General features: G+C 43.7%; 1 protein-coding gene across 3 annotated transcripts in view; it reads left to right on the forward strand.

Annotated features, from left to right (window-relative positions):
• The first annotated feature begins 4099 nt into the window (after positions 1–4099).
• The window catches only part of LOC307209927 (ABC-type organic anion transporter ABCA8-like), a 60598-nt gene continuing 41587 nt past the window's right edge, over positions 4100–23110 (forward strand). For 2 of the 3 annotated variants that reach the window (XR_013835789.1, XM_079965353.1), the window contains exons 1-11: positions 4120–4304; positions 5005–5178; positions 6132–6232; positions 8821–9047; positions 10269–10407; positions 12787–12972; positions 14608–14740; positions 17795–17966; positions 18417–18475; positions 20683–20793; positions 21295–21470. Coding sequence is in view for 2 of the 3 variants with exons in the window: in XM_079965353.1 (XP_079821479.1) it covers positions 4256–4304; positions 5005–5178; positions 6132–6232; positions 8821–9047; positions 10269–10407; positions 12787–12972; positions 14608–14740; positions 17795–17966; positions 18417–18475; positions 20683–20793; positions 21295–21470 (1527 nt within the window). In the remaining variant the exon portion in view is untranslated. Of the gene's footprint in view, positions 4305–5004; positions 5179–6131; positions 6233–8820; positions 9048–10268; positions 10408–12786; positions 12973–14607; positions 14741–17794; positions 17967–18416; positions 18476–20682; positions 20794–21294; positions 21471–23110 lie in introns of all 3 variants that reach the window. The other variant, XM_079965354.1, reaches the window with a different exon arrangement.

Genomic DNA, 23110 nt, shown 5'->3' on the forward strand with positions numbered 1-23110 from the left:
CTGTGGAACGCCCTCCCATTAGATATCAAAGAGAAAAACAACTACCAGACTTTTAGAAGACATCTGAAGGCAGCCCTGTTTCGAGAAGTTTTTAATGTTTAACAGACCATTGTATTTTAATATTTTGTAGGAAGCCGCCCAGAGTGGCTGGGGAAACCCAACCAGACGGGTGGGGTATAAATAATAAATTATTAATATTAATATTAATATTAATATTGTTGTTGTTGTTGTTGTTGTTGTTGTTATACCGAATGACAGTCCAACAAAATATAATCAATCATAATGACAAACAGACACCTGTATGGCTATTTGCTGTAACTGGGTAAAAGTTCACCTATGATAATTGAATGGATCCTATGAATCTGGGCCATAGCATATATCAGAGGTTTTCAGCTGTTTTTAGTCCATGGCTCCCTTGACCAACTATATTCTTTTTGAGGCTCCGGTGGGGGAAATGCGCTCCGAGCCTCTGTAGCCCTGTTAAGTCACCCCTTGCCTGCAGCCCCTCACCCCTTTTCAAACACCCTCCTTTGCGGTGTGTTCCTTCAGGCTCCTCCCCTCTCCCCTCTCCTTGGGAGTCCTCCAGGCAGCAGCCGCCACCGCCCCTGGTCTCTGAGCTGCCCTGCCTGCCCCAAACAGAGGTGCCTGGCCAGCCCTAGAGCCACCATTTGCCCTGGGGAGCTTGTAGCCAGGGCTGCTGCAACAAACAGCCATGCAAGCATATGCTGTGCACCCGGCGCCGTGGCGAGTGTCCCAGGGGGTTAGATGCCCATTGGGGCGGAGTGAGCCGCCCATTGGGGGTGGAGCAAGCTGCACATGGCAGGGTCGGGTGGAGAGGGAGCCACGCCGCTTTGCCAGCAGCCTTCCTCCCTTCCCTCTTACTTTTTTCTTTTTTTGAATTTTTTAAATTCATTTTTCTTTCTCATTCATTACACACATCTCACATTCATAACATTTACTATGCAATCCCTCCTCCCTCCCCTCCTAGGCTGCCCCCAACTTCCGCTTCTGGTTTGTTTCTCCTTTCTCCCACTTTGCTGCCTCTTAAAAAAAAAAGCTACTAATAACATATTTATACAATAACTTCAAACCTAAAAATAACAATAAATACATCATATTTACGTGGGTGGCCACAGAGCTTAGGGCTTTCCAATCAGAAGGTCGGCAGTTCGAATCCCTGCGACGGGGGTGAGCTCCTGTTGTTCAGTCCCTGCTCCTGCCAACCTAGCAGTTCGAAAGCACGTCAAAGTGCAAGTAGACAAATAGGTACCGCTCTGGCGGGAAGGTAAACGGTGTTTCTGTGTGCTGGTCTGGTTCACCAGAAGCGGCTTAGTCATGCTGGCCACATGACCTGGAAGCTGTACGCCGGCTCCCTTGGCCAATAAAGCGAGATGAGCGCTGCAACCCCAGAGTTGACCACGACTGGACCTAATGGTCAGGGGTCCCTTTACCTTTACTTAATTCTTAACTTAAAGATAGCTGCAGTACTTCTCCCTTTCATCCTCTTTTCCTGTTAGTTTTAATTTGCTATTACACTGGTACCTCGGGTTAAGAACTTAATTCGTTCTGGAAGTCCATTCTTAACCTGAAGCTGTTCTTAACCTGAGGTACCACTTTGGCTAATGGGGCCTCCTGCTGCCGCCACGCCGCCACGTGATTTCTGTTCTCATCCTGAAGCAAAGTTCTTAACCCGAGGTACTATTTCTGGGTTAGTGGAGTCTGTAACCTGAAGTGTCTGTAACCTGAAGCGTCTGTAACCCGAGGTACCACTGTAATGATAAAGCTCTGTTCAGTATAGCATTGCTACTGCGATAAGCACTGTCAATATATTCTTACATTTAATAGACATGGTTCTAATTGTGCTTTTGAAAAAAAAAAATTAAAAAGATGGGGGGAGAGGTATTTCTCTCCTTAAACTATCCTGGCTGGAACAGCAAAAAGTTGGCAGAATTTTTAAGGGGTTACATAAGTGTAGTAAGTTGATTTTGGAATACACCACCATGGCTCCAATTCAAGTCAGGCTTGTATTTCACACAAACAAAGGCCTTTCCAAAAATCAGACAAGTTCAATGGTATGCAAATACTGCAAATACTACTTATATAAAATAGATTTTTTAAAAGCTTTTTTTTAAAAAACAAACAAACAGGCAACATCACAGGATTAGGAAAAACAACTATGAGTAATCAAATAAATATCAGAGCATCATTGTGCCTTGAAAACTCTTTCACCCAGATCCTTACGGAAGTCAGTACAAAAAAAGATACCTTATAAGTCATTAAAAGGTCTCCCAACAGAAAACAAATCTTTTCTTTGATGGATTCTGAATGTAATCCCAATAAATTCTACACATTTAAAATGCAGTTCCAGGTACAAAGGACAAAATAAAATGTAGTGTGGAAGATCTTCTATCCACATATTCCCCCAAATACATCTATGCTACGCCGGGAAAATCTGATAATCTTGGCCGTCAGTCATAGCCAATGAAAACATCTGGAAACTGAGAGCTGTAAAGGCTTGCTTGAGTCTAGGAAAACTAGGATTAATCAAGCAGGAAGATCTGTAATGGTCATTTTAAAACAGTCAGAACCACACAGCTATACTTCCCCTTTACATCTGCAGGTGAGGCAGTAGAAGTGCTGGACTAGTGCCTTGCTTTGGTAATAGACTGGATTACTGAGGCTCAATCCAGATAAGACTGAGGCACTGTTAGTGGGTGGTTCCTTAGATTAGATGAATGGGAGGCTTCCTGCTCTTGATGGAACTATACATCCTCTGAAGGAGCAGGTACACAGCTTGAGGATCCACTGCTGTCACCTGAGGCTCAGGCGGTCTTGGTGGCATGGGGTGCCTTCCATCAGCTTCGGTTGATGGCCTATCTGACCAGGATAGCCTAACTTCTGTTGTCTCTGCTCTAGGTTAGATTACTGCAATATGTTATACCTGGGGCTGCTTCTGAAGTTGGTTCAGAATTCAGTGGCTCACTGGGGCAAGACGGTTTCAGCATAGAAAGCCATTCCTGGCCCAACTGCTCTGGCTGCCAATTAGTTTCTGGGCCCAATTCAAAGTGCTGGTTTTGACCTATAAAAGTTTTATATGGCTCAAGACCGCAATACCTCAAGGAGTGCCTCTCCCCATGTGAACTGACCCGGACCCTGTGATCATCATTTGAGGCCTGTCTTTGTGTGTCTCAAGAGGTCTGAAGGGCGGTAGTATGAGAACAAGCCCTTTCTGCAGTGGCTGCCCACTTGTAGAAGACTCTCCCCAGGGAGGCTCACCTGAGGAGCTGACATGGAGCCCAAAAGATCACAATTTTCCCTAGCAATGCAAGGGAGGTATTGGAGGCCCATAACGCTTTCTCTGGAACAAAGGTGTAGGACAAAGGTGCCCATGTTTCACATGTTTTCTGTGCAGATGTTTGCCCATGCTTTTCCGAGCAGAAAAAGCTTCAGCTCCATTTTTCTAGCTCTTCAAGGAGTGACCCCACCTTTATGGGCAAATCCAATCTATTTGTGGAGGTTATAGATATGTGCATATTTGTGCACATGTGTACAAGAATGCTTGTGTTCAACAGGGGCATGGGGCATTCCTTAATCCCCTTTCCACTATATATGGAAATGGGGATGCAGGTGGCGCTGTGGTCTAAACAACAACTGAGCCTCTTGGGTTTGCTGATCGGAAGGTCGGTGGTTCGAATCCCCACGACGGGGTGAGCTCCCGTTGCTCTGTCCCTGCTCCTGCCAACCTAGCAGTTCAAAAGCATACTAGTGCAAGTAGATAAACAGGTACTGCTGCGGCGGGAAGGTGAACAGCGTTTCCGTGCACTGCTCTGGTTTTGCCAGTAGCGGTTTAGTCATGCTGGCCACATGACCTGGAAAACTGTCTGTGGACAAACGCCGGCTCCCTCGGCCTGAAAGCGAGATCAGCGCTGCAACCCCATAGTCGCCTTTCACTGGACTTAACCATCCAGGGGTCCTTTACCTTTACCTTTAACTTTATATATGGAACCATAGGAACCCATAGGAACTAAAACATTCTCATAGCTTAAAACATCCAATCTATTGTTCTAATCAATGACTTGTTTGTTATTTCTAGGAGTGGTTCTCAGTGTTGGTTCTCCTCCTCACATTTTACCTAACAACAGCATGGATATTCTCTGAGCCAGCTCATGAAATACCTCAGGCATTCCTTGGTCAACTAGATGATCCTTCCTTCAATTATACAGAACTTAGAATCCTGTATACTCCAAGAACAAAGATGGCAATGGAAATCATGGAAAAAGTAAAAACCACCTCTGTCATGAAAGGTATATACTATCTATTAAAACATTTTGGTACGTCATTTCTTTAGTAAGGCTTAAGTTGAAAATGGATGAGCTCTGGAGGCTGTTTTCTATGACAGGAGTGTGATCTAGAAGAGATAGGCAAATCTCCATGTCTTTGTCCATGTGCAGAGTACCCTTTTGTCCCCCCAGAGTGAATAAAGCAGAGGGTTCCCCTGTCAAACAGCCCTTTTCAGGCAGGATTGAGACCTCTTCTGAGGAATCAAGCCATCTGTCAACAGCAGAACAGAGTTTCTTCAACTGGGGACCGGGGAACAACAAAGAACCCCAGTGTTTGGGCCTGCCCTGGCTGCACCTTTGGGGGGGGTGTAACTTTGGCAACTTCCCACAGGCATGCAAGAGGGAGGTGGTTAGGGAGTGACATTGCAGCATGCAAAGTTGTCTGTGGTTTCCTTATCCTAAGCCAGGCATAGGCAAATTTGGCCGTCCAGATGTTTTGGGCCTACAATTCCCATCATTCCTGACCACTGGTCCTGTTAGCTAGGCATCATGGGAGTTGTAGTCCCAAAAACATATGAAGCGCCTAAGCTCTATAATCTTGTGAGATGCCCATGTCATAATGATACACTTGAATTGCTTGCAGCTTCTACACAAGAAGCCATTTCTCTCATCCGTCTCTCTGTATGGAGGCTCATATAGTAACTGCAATTTTTTTGAACTAAAGGTATAAGAGTAGAATCAGTAGAAGATGAAAATGCAATGGAAGCCGCGCAAAAGAATGAATATGATGATGATGACTATGAATATGTTGGAGTTGTTTTTCAGGATGACACTTCTTATCGACTCAGATTTTCTTATCCTAGAGTGGTTTCTCCAAGCGCTAATGTTGAAGAAATCGGTAAATCCAATATGCCTTTGTATTTACATTTCATTTCTTAGATATTCATAGGTGTACTGTGCAATCGGGTGCAGATCTGGACCCACATATTAAGTTAATAAAGATGGGTAATCTTTTAATGTACAATGGACAGCTGCATATCTATCCTATACATAGACCTAAAGGTACAGGTAAAGGGACCCCTGACCATTAGGTCCAGTTGCGGGCAACTCTGGGGTTGCAGCGCTCATCTCGCTTTACTGGCCGATTACTGTTATACAGCTTCCGGGTCATGTGGCCAGCATGACTAAGCCGCTTCTGGCAAACCAGAAATGCCGTTTACCTTCCCAACGGAGCGGTACCTACCGGTATTTATCTACTTGCACTTTGACGTGCTTTCGAAGTGCTAGGTTGGCAGGAGCAGGGACTGAGCAACGGAAGCTCACCCCGTCACGGGGATTCGAACCACCAACCTTCAGATCGGCAAGTCCTAGGCTCTGTGGTTTAACCCACAGTGCCACCCACGTCCCTATACATAGACCTATAAGTAATTAAATACTTCTGCTCCTTTTTCTTCATGTAGAAATATATTTAAAGTAGTCATGCACATATTCATCTACCTGCTCCTCTCCTCTGTCCCTGCTCTGAGCATGCATAACTTTTAGGCCAGAACCCTGTGGAATAGGAGGTGATAAAGCATTTCTAACGTATATGTCCTACTTCAGAAATGAGACCAGATAATTCAGAACGTCAAAATCCGAAGAAAATTTCAGATTAGGATACTTTTGGAAAGCTTTTAAATTATGTTCCTTCAGACCTTTCATAGGATTTACCGAGCAAAGAATCTTTTAGAACATTTGATATTCCCTTCTGAAGTCTGGTTTAATCACATTTTCAATGCTTCCCTGACTGTAGGGAACCTAATAGATTGTGCATATAACACACTGTCCACATCTTCTTCTTCTTGCTTGTAGATTACTGTTACAACTATACATCAGACTATTGTAAAAATCCAAAATACTGGTTTCAAGGATTTCTATCACTGCAGTCCAGCATTGACAGTGCTCTTATTGAAGTAAGTAGCGTTATTTTATTATTTGAGGCATTACACTGCTGTATCATATTAGTCTCCCTATCAAGATATATATTAAATGTAATATAAAAATGTGGAAGTCTGACAACAAAGTTAACCCAAGCCCAGCCTTAAGTCTGAGTTGCTTCCTTGACAATACAACAGCTCCAGGCTCCAGCTTTCTGTATATATGGGGAAATAGACCCTCTGCAACACAAGTACACACTTGAAGAAACACATCTGGACTGTGCATTAATAAATGAGTAGCAACTGTACACTTGAGTACCATTAAAAACTGTTTACTTTCCCTCTTGCATATTCACTATCAGGAAGGTGTCCTGATCAGGCCAGGTGAGTCTCAATTTTCAGGGAAAGGGTGGAGTAACCCCATCCAGAACCAGGTCGAAAGGACACTGGGATCAGAAACACAAGGGAAATCTCAATCCAGAAACAAGCAATAGTTCATAACAAGGTAAAAAAGGTAAAGGTAAAGGGACCCCTGATCATTAGGTCCAGTCATGACCGACTCTGAGGTTGCAGTGCTCATCTTGCTTTATTGGCCGAGGGAGTCATGTACAGCTTCCGGGTCATGTGGCCAGCATGACTAAGCCGCTTCTGGTGAACCAGAGCAGTGCACGGAAATGCCGTTTATCTCCCCGCCAGAGCGGTACCTATTTATCTACTTGCACTTTGATGTGCTTTCGAATTGCTAGGTTGGCAGGAGCAGGGACCGAGCAACGGGAGCTCACCCCGTCGTGGGGACTCGAACCGCCGACCTTCTGTTTGGCAAGTCCTAGGCTCTGTGGTTTAACCCACAGTGCCACCCACATCCCCTCATAACAAGGTAGGGCAGATTAAGTGAAACACGCAGTTCACAAGCATCTGGGAAATGAAAGACACAAATTGTTTTAGCAGCTCCCAGACCTCAGCTGAGTCAGTGATGGGGAATCTGTGGTCCACTGATTGTTGTTAGCTTCTAACTTGTATCAGCCCTGCATGGCTAACGATGAGGGAAGAGAGGAGCTGGAATTCAGCAACATCTCAAGGGTCATAGGTCCTCCATCCCTGAGGCTTATATAGTCTAGTCCAGAGGGTCCCAAACTTATTTGGCCTACTGCCCCCTGGAAATTTGCCGTCTTTAATCAAACAAACAGAAAGATGCAGTGATAAATTTGCCTTCTTTTATGCATCTATATTTCTACCTAAGTCCTACAACACAGTAAAGAAAGATGCTGTTGTAAATAAGACACCTTGAAGCTTGACGTTATAAATAGGCAAGCAAGCAAGCTGCGATCCACTTCCTGGGCCTGGGTGAAGCTGAAAAGGGTTCACCGAAGCCTGGGAAAACCCCTTGCCTCCAGCACAACTGCCGGATCCAGGGGAGGCATTGTTGCCACCCCACAACTGTGCCCAACCTGGCGATAAGCATCATTGCACAACAGATGAAACATGCATGAATGGTTTTTCAGAATTTTCTCCTCTTATTTCTTTGTGCTTCCACTGCTCCCTTATTTTTATTCAATACCCCCCCAATTGCACCAGAGGCTTCTACTGCCCCCCTGGATCGTCCCAGTGCTCCCCAGGGGGTGGTATTTGTTATATACTGAAGTTCTCACCCTTGGCCAGCAAGGGGATACTGTAGATAGTTATGCAAATAAGAGATCGAAAGTGACGTTCAGTGATTGGATAGTTTTAGAAAATTGTTACAGTTACATTGTACTGGAACTCTATATAAGCAGGCTGACTGAACCCTTCAGTTCAGTTCTGTCCTGGCCTGTGAATAAACAAGAGCTGTTTGAAGAATCGCTGTGTCATCTGATATGTTCACCCACAACCTAACAGTATTGCCCACTTTGGGAAACACTGGTCTAGTCTGACAAACTTCACCCAGGCCCAGCTGCAAGCGCTCAGCCTGCTCTCCAGGAGCTTTTTACTGTCAACGAGTCCCTTATAGTTTTATTAAGCTGGGCTCTCTGTCACAAGGCCTTTTGATTTGTGACTGCCCAAGCCTAGATTTTCTTGCATCTATGTATTCTAGGGCTAGGAGGCAATTCAACTTCTGCTTCTAAACAAAGTCCTAAATGTATACCTTCTGTATACCTGAAGGAGCACCTCCACCTCCATCATTTAACCCGGACACTGAGATCCAGCTCCGAGGGCCTTCTGGAAGTTCCCTCATTACAAGAAGCAGTGCTTTTTTCGGGGGGGGGGGGATGCAAGGCTATGCATACCCCTAAACATTTTGTGAATCTTTGTACTTTTGTCCATTTACTGTATTTATTTTCCCCGATTTGAAATATAAAATGGTGATTTTCTTGAGTCAAAATGAGAGTACCCCTAAACATATTTTAAGGAAAAAAATCACTGGCAAGAAGTGAGATTACAGAGGGCCTTCTTGGTAATACTGTGGTTTAATAATTTGTTGGAAGCCGCCCAGAGTGGCGACCTTTTTGACATTGAGCTATGTCTGCAAAACGGGGATAAGCAACAGGTTCATGTGGCAATGAGAATTGTGAAATACTCCAGAACTGTTATGGAATTGTTCAATGACTTTTTCCTAACACTGTTGCCTTCTTAATTTTAATTTTTAGCTGATCACCAATCATTCTGTTTGGGACGAAATGAAATCTATTGGTGGCATCCGTATGAGATCGTCTTCTCTTACTCCTTCAGATAGCTTAGCAAACAACCTGACCTTTCTGGCTACAGTCTTGTGCTTCTCTCCATTTTTGTACTTCTTGTCACAAAATGTTTCAGGAGAAAAACGGAAATTGAAGGAGATGATGAAGACAATGGGGCTACGAGACACAGCATTCTGGTGAGCTATGGGATTGGCTTCCTATGAGAAAAAGGATAAAAGAATGATACGAGGCCCCTAGATCTGAGTTTTTGTATTTTAGACTATAGTTCCTTAATCATAATAAAGATTGGACTGGAAATGTTACCACCTTGGGCACTCTTAGGTCATTAGACAACACTGAACATGGAGGTGCTGCTTCAAATGGGAACCTGAGTTATTTTCCCTCAGCATAATCTTCTGGTACTCCTACCTTGGCTGTGTTGCCATTGGGTTGTTTATTTCCCCTTTCTTACTCTACATCATCAGCTGCCATTAGCAAGGGTGAAGAGCATGGTTCCATCTGCCTAAACATTTGATCTCTTCCAGGAGAAAAAAAACTCCCTCAGTAAGAGAATGGCAAATAAGATTTTGTGAATACAGTGGTACCTCAGGTTGCATACGCTTCAAGTTACATACGCTTCAGGTTACAGACTCTGCTAACCCAGAAATAGTGCTTCAGGTTAAGAACTTTGCTTCAGGATGAGAACAGACATCGTGCTCTGGCGGTGCAGCGGCAGCAGGAGGCCCCATTAGCTAAAGTGGTGCTTCAGGTTAAGAACAGTTTCAGGTTAAGAACGGACCTCCAGAACGAATTAAGTACGTAATCAGAGGTACCACTGTACATAGAATCAGCAAGACTTAAAGCAATGGTAAGAGGCCAATCAGACCAAAAACTGAGGAGTGGACTTGCGTGAAGGAATACATCAAAAAACATTGCTCTGGTATTAATATATCAATATGCAATGAATGAAACTTATAGAGTAAAAAATTAAGAAGAAATGGGTATAAGATGAGATAGTCAAAAATAATATTGATAACACAGCGAAAAGAAGAAAAGAAATAAAGGAAGCCACACAGAGGTGGAGGGAAGTCAAGATTTATGTTTGCATGTTTAGTTTGTTTGTTTGTTTGTTTGTTTGTTTTCTTTTTTGTAATCTAAGTTGAGAGGTGTATGTATGTGTGTATAATAAGTTTGTTTTGTGTTTGTAAGTATTGTATTTATCAATAAAAGTTTAAAAAAACACCATTTGATCCCTTCCAGTCATAAAACAAAACTTCCATGGATGCTTCTATGTCAAATTTCTCACTTACGCAACTTTGAGTGTCGTCTTTGTCCTCTTTCACTCTGCATAGCCTTTATCCCAATCACGTGCCGGAGTTCAAATTGTCAAGAAGACTAACAGGATTTTTCCATCATAGGCTATCCTGGGGTCTGCTGTATGCTGTGTACGTTGCGATTTTGTCCTGTCTGTTGGCATTTCCGTTGATGATTTCCTATTTGACTGCAAGCACCTTTCCTGCAGTATTCCTTCTGCTCTTCCTTTATGGCATATCATGTGTGAGTATGTGAATTTTATTCTATAAGGTACTTAATTCGGGGCTGGGGGTGTGTGGCAGCAGTCAGGCCCGTGCAGGTGGTGGGCAGCTGAGTACTTTGCCCCAGGCCTTGGAGGGTTAAGCTGGCCAGGGTCTCCCTGCCAGGACCCTGCCAGACTTACGTTGTCATGCCAAGAACATCTCATGCCTCCCAGCCAACCAGGAACTTTATGGGGGAAACAAGACTCTGGCCCCATGCTTCAGAAACAGGCCTGCCTGCAGTTAAGCCAGCAGAATGCTAGCTGTCACATTCCAAATACAGTGGTACCTCAGGTTACAAACACCTCGGGTTACAAACACTTTGGGTTACAGACTCTGCTAACCCGGAAGTAGTACCTCGGGTTAAAAACTTTACCTCAGGATGAGAACAGAAATCGCATGCCGGTAGCGCATCCGCAGTGGGAGGCCCCATTAGCTAAAGTGGTACCTCAGGTTAAGAATCGTTTCAGGTTAAGAACGGACCTCCGGAACGAATCAAGTTCATAACCAGAGATACCACTGTAACATTTTCTCCTACATTTTGATTGTGATTTGTCCTCTGAGTAAGGATGCCCTCTGTACACTGTTGGAAAGAAACTTAGGGTAAGCCAACTGTGCCTTTTTCCAGATTTTATCTTTTTTAAACAATACCACCACCAAACATCCTTCTGAGGATTGTTGGAAGGAATTCGGAGATGCTATGGGGCAAAGAATTCATTTAGTCCTCTTCTTGAGACACTATGCCAACAATGGCTCAGGATAAGAAAGGTTTAAATACAGTGGTGCCCCGCAAGATGAATGCCTCGCAAGACGAAAAACCCGCTAGACGAAAGGGTTTTCCGTTTTTCGAGGCACTTCGCAAGACGAATTTCCCTATGGGCTTGCTTCGCAAGACGGAAACATCTTGCGAGTCTTGCGAGTTTTTTCCCTCCCCCCCTTTTTCTAAGCCGCTTAGCCGCTAAGCCACTAATAGCCACTAAGCCACTAAGCCACTAATAGCGCTAATCCGCCAAGCCGCTAATAGGGATGCTTCGCAAGACGATAAAACCGCTAGACGAAGAGACTCGCGGAACGGATTATTTTCGTCTTGCGAGGCACCACTGTATTCCCTTTTGGGGAAATGGTCCTGTGTTTGAAGAAGGCAGTCGGTGAAGAACTTGCCCTGCTTGCTCTCTGTTTGTATCTCTTAACATTATTTTAAAATTTAAAATAAAATAAAAAATATGGACAGGTTTCAAGTGACATCCAACATTGCATGAGTAGATATCTGCCTGTGTAATTGGACTTCCTCTCCTCCACCCTGTAGCCCTTTGTGCACAACCTCCCCATGTAACAGATTATGGAGGTTACTGGCAAATGGGATTAGTCATGATTAACCTAATGAGCATATATGTAAAATTAATATGCCCCCACCAGACACGTATCAGTTTCACTTGTTTACATTGAATTGCATTTGCCATTTGACCACCAATTTACCGTATTTTTCGCTCCATAAGACACACTTTTTCCCTCCTAAAAAGTAAGGGGAAATGTGTGTGCGTCTTATGGAGCGAATGCAGGCTGCGCAGCTATCCCAGAAGCCAGAACAGCAAGAGGGAGAGCTGCGCAAAGCCTCTTGTTGCGGTGCCTTCCCAGCGAAGCAGGATGAGGGACGGAAGGGAGCCTTACGGGCGGGCGGACCAGCGGCTCCTTAGCCTGATCCTCCCTCCTCCTTCCTCTTCCTCTTCCTCTTGTTTTCCCCGGCTGCCTTGGGCTTCTCTTGAGCCTTCCTGAGAGCCCGGCTGCCCCCTAAGCCGGCTGCCTGGCTCTATTCCTCACAAGCCCCTTGATGTGCTGGAAGCAGCAGCAGCAGCTGTGGCATCGGCGGCCCCTGGCAAGGCTCAGGAGCGCTCAAATGCATAGCACAAGGAGGGGAGAGGCCTCAGATGCAGAATTTTTTTTTTCTTGTTTTCCTCCTCTAAAAACTAGGTGCGTCTTATGGTCGGGTGCGTCTTATAGAGCGAAAAATACTGGTACTTAAGTCTGTTGATTTTAGTGGGTCTGCTGAAAGCACGACTTACTTCGATAGCAATCCAATCTCTTTAAATTACAGTGGTAACTCGGGTTACATATGCTTCAGGTTACAGACTCTGCTAACCCAGAAATAGTGCTTCAGGTTAAGAACTTTGCTTCAGGATGAGAACAGAAATTGTGCTCCGGCGGCACGGCAACAGCAGGAGGCCCCCTTAGCTAAAGTGGTACTTCAGGTTAAGAACAGTTTCAGGTTAAGAACGGACCTCCGGAACGAATTAAGTACTTAACCCGAGGTACCACTATAGTTTCGAACTCAATTCCTGCTAACTGGTTGTTTCCTGTTTTTCAGATATGCTTCTGCTTCATGGTCAGTTCTCTCCTAAAGAAGCCTAAGACCACTTCATTTGTTGTCTTCCTCTTCATGTTTACCCTTGGAGCCATCAGCATTGTTCTGTTGATCAATTTAGTTCCTGCAGCTTTGAAATGGACTTTGAGTGTGTTCTGCCCCTTCGCCTTTGGTGCTGAACTGTCAAAGGTAGGGCACTGTGCTTTATTTGGAATGGAAAACAACATTCTACCCCCCAAACCTTGGTGAAGCTGATTTTCAGACATGTTTTCAGTGGAGAGCAGAGGTGCCGAGTTGTGCCCAACATTGTGGGGCCTGTTGCGCATGTGACGAACACTGGGTTGGGAGGAGGCTAACCATGGAGGCAGGGGGCCAGCTCTGTCCTTTCAAAAACAGGAAAGTGAAACCCTGTCAGTTCTCCCCACCCTGCCCTACCATGCTGGCCTGCAGCCCCTTATTTCTTTTCCTGCTCTCTGTGTGTCACATTCACACACAGAGCATCTGTTTCTTTGCCCCTGTACCTGATGCAACAAATGCCACAGCACAGCCTAAACCTTCCTGACGACTCTCTTCAGCAGGGTAATGGTAGAAACCATGCCCCCCCCTTTCCCAGCAAAGGCGTAGCCGCCGGCTGCCCCTTGCCTCAGCCCCAGGGCTTGCAGCCTCCTCTCCCTCAGCCTGGGGCTGAGGCGGAGGGTGGAACAGGGGGCAAAACGGGGTGGCTCAGCCTGCCTAGTGACACCTCCTGGAGGAGGCCAATAGTGGGAGGAGGCCTAGCACGGGGGGGGGGGGGGGCTCAGCCCCATCCCAACAGACTTGGGAAGGGGTCTGAAGGAACCTCAGCCCTATAGAGTTGGCGCCTGTGGTGGAGAAAGATCCCAACCATCATGGTAGCACGGGCATTTTCCAGGGCTAGCCCTGCCATGCAGTGGCAGAGCTTCATGCTCCAGCACCGGGGGGGTGGGGTGGAGAGCTGGTGGGGGCAGGGCTGGCACGCGTCCCAGGGGGTGCGGCATGCCACCTGCAGGGGGGCAGCCGCGATGGCACCCTACCAGGATTGCGCTGCCAGGGGCGGTGCGCTCCCCCAGCACTCCTCTTCCTCCACCAGTGCTGCCATGCACAGTGTAAAGCAGGGGAGGACATTGCTGTGTGTGCCACATGACATGCCCTGTGCCTCCGAAACTAACCTGCTGCCCACAGGTGCAGTGGTGTTGTCCCGTCACCAGTACTGAAGTAAGGTCCAGCTTCTGGTCCAGATGGCTTCTGCACATGGAGAGCTGAGGGGAGAGCTCCCATTTACCCTTTCCTTTATGCAGGAAAGTACCGTATGTTGGGCAATCCCTGCCCTTTCCATTCGCCTCTCTTAAGGTATTCTGAGAGTGAATGTACAGAAATCTGTATACAGTGAACGCTCAGGTTGCAAACGTGATCCATGCAGGATGCATGTTCGCAATCCCCAGCGTTCACAACCCACGCGGGTTGCGATTCAGTGCTTCTGCGCATGCACAAAGCGTGATTTAGTGCTTCTTCGCATGCGCGACCGCCGAAACCCAGAAGTAACCCGTTCCAGTACTTCTGCGTTTCAGCGGTCCGCAACCTGAAAAAACAAAACTTCAAGCATCTGTAACCTGAGGGATGACTGTACTGATACAACAGGTGCTCCTCTGTATTCTATTCTATTTTACTTAACTGTGACCCATGCTTCGCTTACGTGGGGCTAGCTTTTAAACAACAGGCAGGCAGCGAGGGGCTAATTCTGTTTCAAACTTTTCTTCCTCCAGTTTTGACCCATGGGGACTTAGACGTTGTTCTTTCCCCCCACAGATTCTCCATGTTCAAAAATATGGAGGAAACTTCACCTTGTCTAGCCTAATGCATGAACCATGCACATATATCCTGGTTTTTGACGGTACTTTATATATGTTGCTGGCCCTCTATTTTGACAAGGTCATACCCGGTAAGCATACGACAAGCGTGCTAGCTGCATAATTGCTGCTTTAAAACAGCTGCATCGGTTGCATTTGTTTCTGGGCCCAGTTGAAGATGTTTCACACCACTAGTGTTTAAAACCCTAAGCAAATATCTGAAAGGCTTGCCTCCTTCCCCACAGACGCTCTCATCCATTGACTTTAGTAGTGGTTTATGTTCTTGGTAGGGATGCGGGTGGCGCTGTGGGTTAAACCACAGAGCCTAGGACTTGCCGATCAGAAGGTCAGCAGTTCGAATCCCTGTGACGGGGTGAGCTCCCATTGCTCAGTCCCAGCTCCTGCCAACCTAGCAGTTCGAAAGCACATCAAAGTGCAAGTAGATAAATAGGTACCGCTCTGGTGGGAAGGTAAACAGCATTTCCGTGCGCTGCTCTGGTTCGCCAGAGTCATGCTGGCCACATGACCTGGAAGCTGTCTGCGGACAAACACGGGCTCCCTCGGTTTGTGAAGCGAGAAGAGCGCCGCAACCCCAGAGTCTGTCATGACTGGACCTAATAGTCAGGGGTCCCTTTACCCTTTACCTTTATGTTCTTGGTAAGAACATAAAAGAGCCTAAGAGCCAACAAGCCCAGGATCCTATTCTCACAGTAACCAACAAGATACCTGTGGGAAGTCCGCAGAAAACTTGCAAGCATTGTGGAGAAAATGGAAAAACATGCAGTGGAAACTGTTTGACTTCTGAGGCGTGTTTGAAAACAGAAGCATTTACTTCTGGGTTTTTGGTGTTCGGGTCCCAAAATGTTCGGCTTCCAAGACGCTCGAAAACTGAGGTACAACTGTATTTCCATTGCTCTCATAAGTTTTTTTGAGGAGAGGGGCATTCTCCATGGCAGCCCCTAAGTTGTGGACTTCTCTTTCCCAGATGGCACTTTCATTGTATGGTTTCTTTATTAAATAAATGTTATTAAGTTCCATAGAGAAAAATATGAAAGTTAATATCTTTTTCCTTTTTAAAAAAACTACCAAATCAAACCGAGGCTTTTATCTAAATACAATAAAAACACAAAAATGGGAGGTGCAAGGGAGAGAGCTAGAGAAAGAAAAGGAAAGAAATAAAAAGAGAAGGAAAGAGGTTAAAAGAAAAAGAGAGAAAAATAAGGTTCAGAAAATAAAGGACTTCCAATTGTTCATCTGTCCACTATATATAAAAACAATAGTCACTTCATCCAATCCAATATAACACCAAACAAAACCATTTTTTATAAACAAACATTATCTTCAGTCCTCAAATTCAGATATCAGTATTTTATTTTATTTTTCATGCAAAAAGTCCATGAGGGATTTCCAGTCTTTAACAAATGTTCACAATGCATTAAACAAGGCCAATTTCTCCATCTCTGCTAAGTCTGTTAGTTTTAACAGCTGTTCTTCTGTTGTTGGTAATAGTGGGCCCTTCCATCTTTGTGCATATAAAAGACTTGCAGCCACAATCACAATATTGTAGCAAAGTTCCATAGTCTTTTTCTAACTGTATATCCATAAGTCCCAGTAAGAAGAGTTTCTGACATACTGCAGGTGTACCTCCTGGCCTTTGAGATTTGAGATGTACTCTGGTCTTTGACATAGGGATAGGATCCACCCTATTCTTGTGACAACACTGTACTTTTTTGTCTATAAGACGCCCCCATGGATAAGACGCCCCTTAGTTTTTGGGACTCAATATTAAGAAAATGGGGAGATTGTCCAGAATGGGAGGAATGCCAAAAAAAGCTCACCCAAATTCCAAACGTTTGCGATCGAACGCAATGCAGAAGCCTTCTATCGTATTTCCGATCGACACCAGCAGCTGCCAATCACACGCCCAATTGCCGCAGCAGAGCCCAATCACCAGCAGCCATTGTCGCAGCAGCGGCCAATCGCCAGTGGACATTCTCGCAGCAGCGACCAATTGCAAGCAGACATTGCCGCAGCAATGCCGAACCACAAATGGACATTGTCGCGGCAGCACCCAATCACAAGCGGACATTGTCGCAGCAGCCTATCACCCGCAATAACACCAGTAACTATCTACTACTCAAGACAGAAATCATTTCCACAGTCCTCCCTCTGCACTACCCATGTATAAGACTACCCTACCCCAATTTTTAAGTGTTGTTTTAAGATAAAAAAACATCGTCTTATAGACGGAAAAGTATGGTAATTTGTCTTTAACTGTTTTTAAATATCTTGAATTGTTGTGACTGCTGTGAGAAGGGTGGGCAAAACAAAAATAAGAAGAAATGGCTTCTGGCTGGAAGATTGCATCTCTGTAGATTGCATTTCCTAACCTCTGATTTATTTCTTTGGAATTGACTTCTGTAATTTAGGAAGCCTTGTGATTAATGCCTTTTCTAAGGGAAATAGTATGATTGGAGCAGCAGTACTAGACCTTGCTTGAGATGTAGTAGCTTATATATTCTGTTTAAGATTCTGAAAGCATAAGCATTATCCAAAGATGGATTCTATGAAGGTATATTTAAAGAAACTTTGTTAGCTTTTAGGTCCTAGCCCTGCTTTCATCTAGGACAGTTAAAAGCACATTTTACAACCCCTTTGCTTTTCCCTGCAAGATATGAGCAATCAAACCAGGAAGTCTCTAATTAACCACAGTTTCTTGTTTTGCCTGAACCAGAAAATGACGTTTACTGGCTTTAGAGCAAGGCAAAATCCTGCTTTGTTCTGAAATTAGCAGCCATAGTTTCCTAGTTCAGATGAAACACAAAGCTATGGTCAATTAGAGACATTTTGAGTTTAATGTGACTCGTGTGAATGGAACAGGAAAGAGACTGAGGCTTAATAAGCCAAGGTATGATTGCCTGAATGCAACCGATGTACGGTATCTATTCGGTTAAAGTTATGTAACTTGTTCCACAACCACTACATATTTGAATGAATGACTAAGTAAGCTGCAACATCCATTTCCACTAAATGTTGGTCACTGAGAAGTAGCAAGGGCTGATAAATTTGAAGTGTGTTACATGTTTAATACCAAGAATTAATAGAACCTTTCGCTGCATAAAACCTTTTTTATATGTGTATCTTAGACAAATATGGCGTGCCCTATCCTCCCTTCTTTTTCCTGAAGAAGTCCTACTGGTTTAAATCAAGAGGAAGCTATACCAGCACTACTCTTACAAATGAACCAAGCCATGGTAATATCTTCAGTGACAATGCTGAGCTTGTGCCTCCTGAATTTGATGGAAAGGAAGCCATTAGGTAAAAGTTAAGGAGGCGTGGCCTTAAATAATTTTTTGAGCAAATGGACGCAGAAATCCTGCCCCTGCTCCAAGGATCTGTATGGAGTCAAAAATATTTAGTTTTTGTTTTCAGAGGGTATCGGGGAACATTGTTTTCATTCACAAGAGAGTGATGCAGACAGAAATATATACTCCTGTTGCACAAAATGCCAAGGAGTCTCAAGTATGTGGATGAGGTTGTTTATTGGGAATGACAACTAACCGAGCATATGTCTAAGAATTCTTTCTACCCATGTGCAAGATTGATAGGGAAATAAGATAATATCTGGTCTGAATTAGAAATAGTTTCAAAGTTGCACAGCTTGACCATTTCCCATAGAGATGATACGCCACCGGGGAGATAGTTGTGACTAAATTGTAACTAAAATCCAGTATTGTATTAACCATTCGTTGTCTCCTAATCCTTTAGACTAAATAACATTAAAAAAACTTACAAAGAGAAGAGCAAGGAAACAGAAGCTTTGAGAGGTGAGATGCTTTTCATGTTTTCTCGTCCGTTCCGTAGTGGTCTGGGCTGCATGCATGAAACTGTGTGTGCAGATTCAATGACTCCACCGCCTACTGAAGGAAAAGGAGAAACTTACAATGGGTTGTGGGCTTGGAAGCAGAACAAGGAGCCTTGGCTATACGTTTGTGAAACATTTCTCTGGAGCAGAGGTCAACCCTCCTAATTTGCACTGTTAAATGTGGACAAGTAGTTTGGTTTCTTTTTGTTTCCCATTGCCTTTTCAGCAGGCTTGCCCACTAAGCTTTGTGGCTAATGTCTAACCTCCCCTCAATGCAGTTACATTTATTGAGCACTGACTGTTATGGTGGGACGAGGCGGTTTGTAGGAAATAATGGATTTCCCCTCTTCCTTTATTGATTCATGGGCTCACCACTGCCCCATGTTCAACTGCTTCTGCATTCATAAACAGCTAGGAGAATTGCTTCCACTGCACTCCCTATGAATACTGTACCACTTTTCTATATTACTATGTACAAGGCAGTTTACAGCAACAAAATATACAACAAAGAACACATACTTTTTAATAATTTGATCCAATATCAAAAGTCACAATCAAACATAACTTAAAAATGGAACAACTTAGATTATTGTATATTACTTTATTTGATGTATTAGAATCTAATAGTACACCATAAAATTAACTCTCAGAACATCAGCTGATAATAATTAAGCAAAAATTCACTCTTAACAATTACAATAATTACTAAACTATGATCAATAAAAATAACTGCAAGTCATAATGCATAAAATACCACAATGCATGTAAAAGTGTGGAATTCAGAAACAAACACACACACGAAATTATTTTTTAAACATCCCTGAGCATTCCATCAACAGCTTGCAGCAGATACAATGTCCTTTGGTTCATTAATCTCTCCTCCACAATCCTGATACACATACTGTATGTGCATCAGTAATACTGCATACAAAAACCAAATTCCAAAAACTTTTATGCCTTTTTTTTTTTACTCATTTGCACATGAAATACCAAATGCAAAAATAATCTTCATAAAGTTTATTTGTCACCCTTGAGGAGACATGACTCCTTGACACTGTCACTAACGTCCACAAATTAGAAGTGGATATCTTCAGACAAAACCTACAGCTGGGGTGGACAGAAGGTAAATTGAATCCTAGGACTCAGCTATACTGTATAGCTGGAAATAAATAAATAAATAAATAAATAAATAAATAAATAAATAAATAAATGTATGTGTGCTGTAAAGTGCATTATACAATCTTACATTAGATGGTGATGGTGAGCTATGGCAAATTCAATACATTTTTCAAAACTTTTAATAAAAAGCGTTTTCACAATTTTTTTTTATATGTGTCTCGTTTCCATCATAGAATCTTAAGAGTTGGCAGGGACCCAAGAGCCATCTGCAATGCAGGAATTCATGATAATTGGAAAACAATTGGATCCGATCTTCTATGTAAACACATCAAGTGGCATTTTTGGACTATTTTATGAGCTCACAAAAGTACATGTATATATGGAACATAGGAAGCTGTATTATACCCAATCAGACCTCTGGCTCATCTGCACTGACTGTCCAGCAGCTCACAAGGGCTTATTGCATTGACATTCCCAGCCCTGGAGATGCTAGGGATTAAACTAGGGACCTGTTTCATGTAAAACACATACTCTACTACTGTATTGTACTCCCCACCCCCACCCCGTACTACATATCACTGGATGCACAGTGGTAAAAAACAAAAACACCTCTTGATGCAATCATATGACTTTTTGCAGTGCTTTATCAATGCATGCCAAAAATTCATACAGATATTGAAAAGTGGAGACAAATGAAATAAACTGACATCAGGACTATACATGCACAGCTCTCGGTACAAAATTTAGGATGGGGCGGGGAGGTGTAACAGTGGAAGATTTCTTCCTAATTCCCGATTGATTCCATGGGGAAGCAATATTCCGCAGTATGAAATTCCAAGAATCCATCCAAAAATTCAAACGAGAATTTTGGCAGCATCCCTAGTGCTTGATGTGATGTGATGTGAGGAAATTAAAAATGAGCCATGACGGGAAGTTTTGTAGGTTTACTCAGAAGTGAGATTTCAATGGAACTTATTAGTAAGAGGGTTTAGGAATGCAGCCTCCATGTACCTTGGCCATTTTAAGAGCTAACTTCTGTTCTTCTGTTAGGCTTGTCCTTGGATATTTATGAAGGTCAAATCACTGCAGTTCTTGGTTGTAGTGGAGCTGGGAAAACAACACTGCTAAACATCCTTAGTGGACTTCTGAAGCCATCTGATGGTACGTATCAGAACTTTAAAATGAAGGAGGCTGCCACCCAAATCCATAAGAACAGGAGGAGGTTCCCCTTGATCAAACCAAAGCCTTATCAAGTCCATCATTTGATTCCCACAAAGGCCCACCACATGCCACTGGGAGGAGCACAAAGGGGGCAGTAGCAGTTCCACAGCAGTCAGTCTTCTGATTTAGCCATTGCAACTAGCAGCCACAAACATGTCCAAATCCCCTTTTAAGGCCATTTAGGTTGGGGGGCCATTGCTACACTGTATGGCGGCAACTTCCGTAGTTTAATTATGTGCTTTGTGGAGAACTGAGATTTGTTGTTGTCATTGAGGCTGCGAGGATTCCAAACAATCATACCTAGAATTGCAGTCTAGGTCTCATTTCCACTCTTAGCAGGACAGCAGTTAATAGGATATGTTGAAACTTTTATGAGAATTCAAGCAGCCTACTCTGTTTATTAAGCCAACCTATTTGCTTCCTATTTGCTTATGTGTACAGGCTCTGCGACCATCTTCAAGTACAATATATCAGCAAGGGAAGATATGGAACAAATTAGGGAGATAAGTGCTGTGTGCCCACAATTCAACGTGCAATTTGAATTCCTAACGCTGAAAGAAAATTTACGGACTTTTGCTAAAATAAAGGGGATTCCAAACAATGATATTGAGAATGAGGTAAGGAGATATTCATATGGCAAGTATTTCTGTTCTGCCTCTTTATATTCTTCATCTATTTTCTTTGTAGAACAGGTTCATGGCAAGGGATTGCTGTCTTATCATTTGTTCTGCTTTGTATTTGAGGTTTACTCAGCCTAATTCAGAGAAAACTCATTGTGCTTAAGTCCTGCTGAAGTCAATGGGGCAAATTTGTTGAAACCAATTTAAATCCTGTTAATTGCAATGGGAGAGGTGCAATAAATTTGCAATAGGTAAAGGTAAAGGGACCCCTGACCATTAGGTCCAGTTGTGACCGACTCTGGGGTTGCGGCGCTCATCTCGCTTTATTGGCCGAGGAGCCGGCGTACAGCTTCCGGGTCATGTGGCCAGCATGACTAAGCTGCTTCTGGTGAACCAGAGCAGCACACAGAAACACCATTTACCTTCCCGCTGGAGCGGTGCCTATTTATCTACTTGCACTTTGATGTGCTTTCAAACTGCTAGGTTGGCAGGAGCAGGGACTGAGCAATGGGAGCTCACCCTGTTGCGGGGATTCAAACCGCTGACATTCTGATCGGCAAGTCCTAGGCTCTGTGGTTTAACCCACAGAGCCACCCGGGTCCCTTAGACTGGGACTAATTCAATAACTGAACAAAATATGTAAGCCTTGCGACCTACACAAATGAAAATTCTTCCAGCAGTCTTTGTTATCATACTATGGAGGAATTATTTGAAGATTCTCTTGAAATGAGTTGAGTTGAGGCATACCCCTCAACTATCCTGATTTGACCAGGACATCCAGAATTACAGAAGCCATCTCAGCTCCTGATTGGATCCCGGGATGTACTATTTTGGCTCCCACAAGAGTGTGGCCTCAAAAGATGCCCATTTTGGGGGGCTGTGCTCTTTTTTGAGTCATGTGACATGCATCCTGATTTTCCTCTGTGGCAGGTTGCAGGGTATGTTGAGATTCTTGCTGAGTATATGTATAACTCAGAGCAGGGCCTTCATGCGGCTGCCGCCTTTCTTTGGAACAGTATTATTGTCAAGATACGACAGGCACCCATTATCTGCTCTTTCCAGAAACAAATGAATTTAATTTTTTTCCCAGCTGAATAAATGGATATTTACCACAAGTATATACCTTGTATTGATTTAGTTTTGTTTGTTTAAGCATTGTATTTTTGACTTTTCAATTACACATACTAAACAAAGCAGAACAGTAAGAAATTGATAAAAGAAAAAGCTATTTTGGGGTGTAATGCAAAGACAAGAGTGCATAGATTATAGGAAAACAAAAGGGTTCCTCTGGTTAAGTAGCAGAAACAAGGCTCAGGAATGATTAGCCACAAAATTCTATAGCTGATAAAAAGGCTTCTGTTGGGCTCATAACTTGAAACTTGGCATTTACAATCTAGCTGATGCCGTCTACAAAACCGCCACATTTCAAACTGATCCAGTAAAAATGGCCACAATTACAGCAAGTTACAAAGTGCTGAAAAGTGACACTTTCACCTCTTTTTTTCCAGTTGGCAACAAATCATTTCATATTATTTCTTTTAGATGTTGCAAACTACTGGTGTACTTTATCCACGCTTGTTGTGGACCAGACCTTTTCATTGTTTTGATGAAATCCTGATCAGCAGTTTGAAATTATT

The sequence above is a fragment of the Podarcis cretensis genome (genome assembly GCF_951804945.1).
Source record: "Podarcis cretensis genome assembly, chromosome: 2".
In the NCBI taxonomy this organism is placed as follows: domain Eukaryota; kingdom Metazoa; phylum Chordata; class Lepidosauria; order Squamata; family Lacertidae; genus Podarcis; species Podarcis cretensis.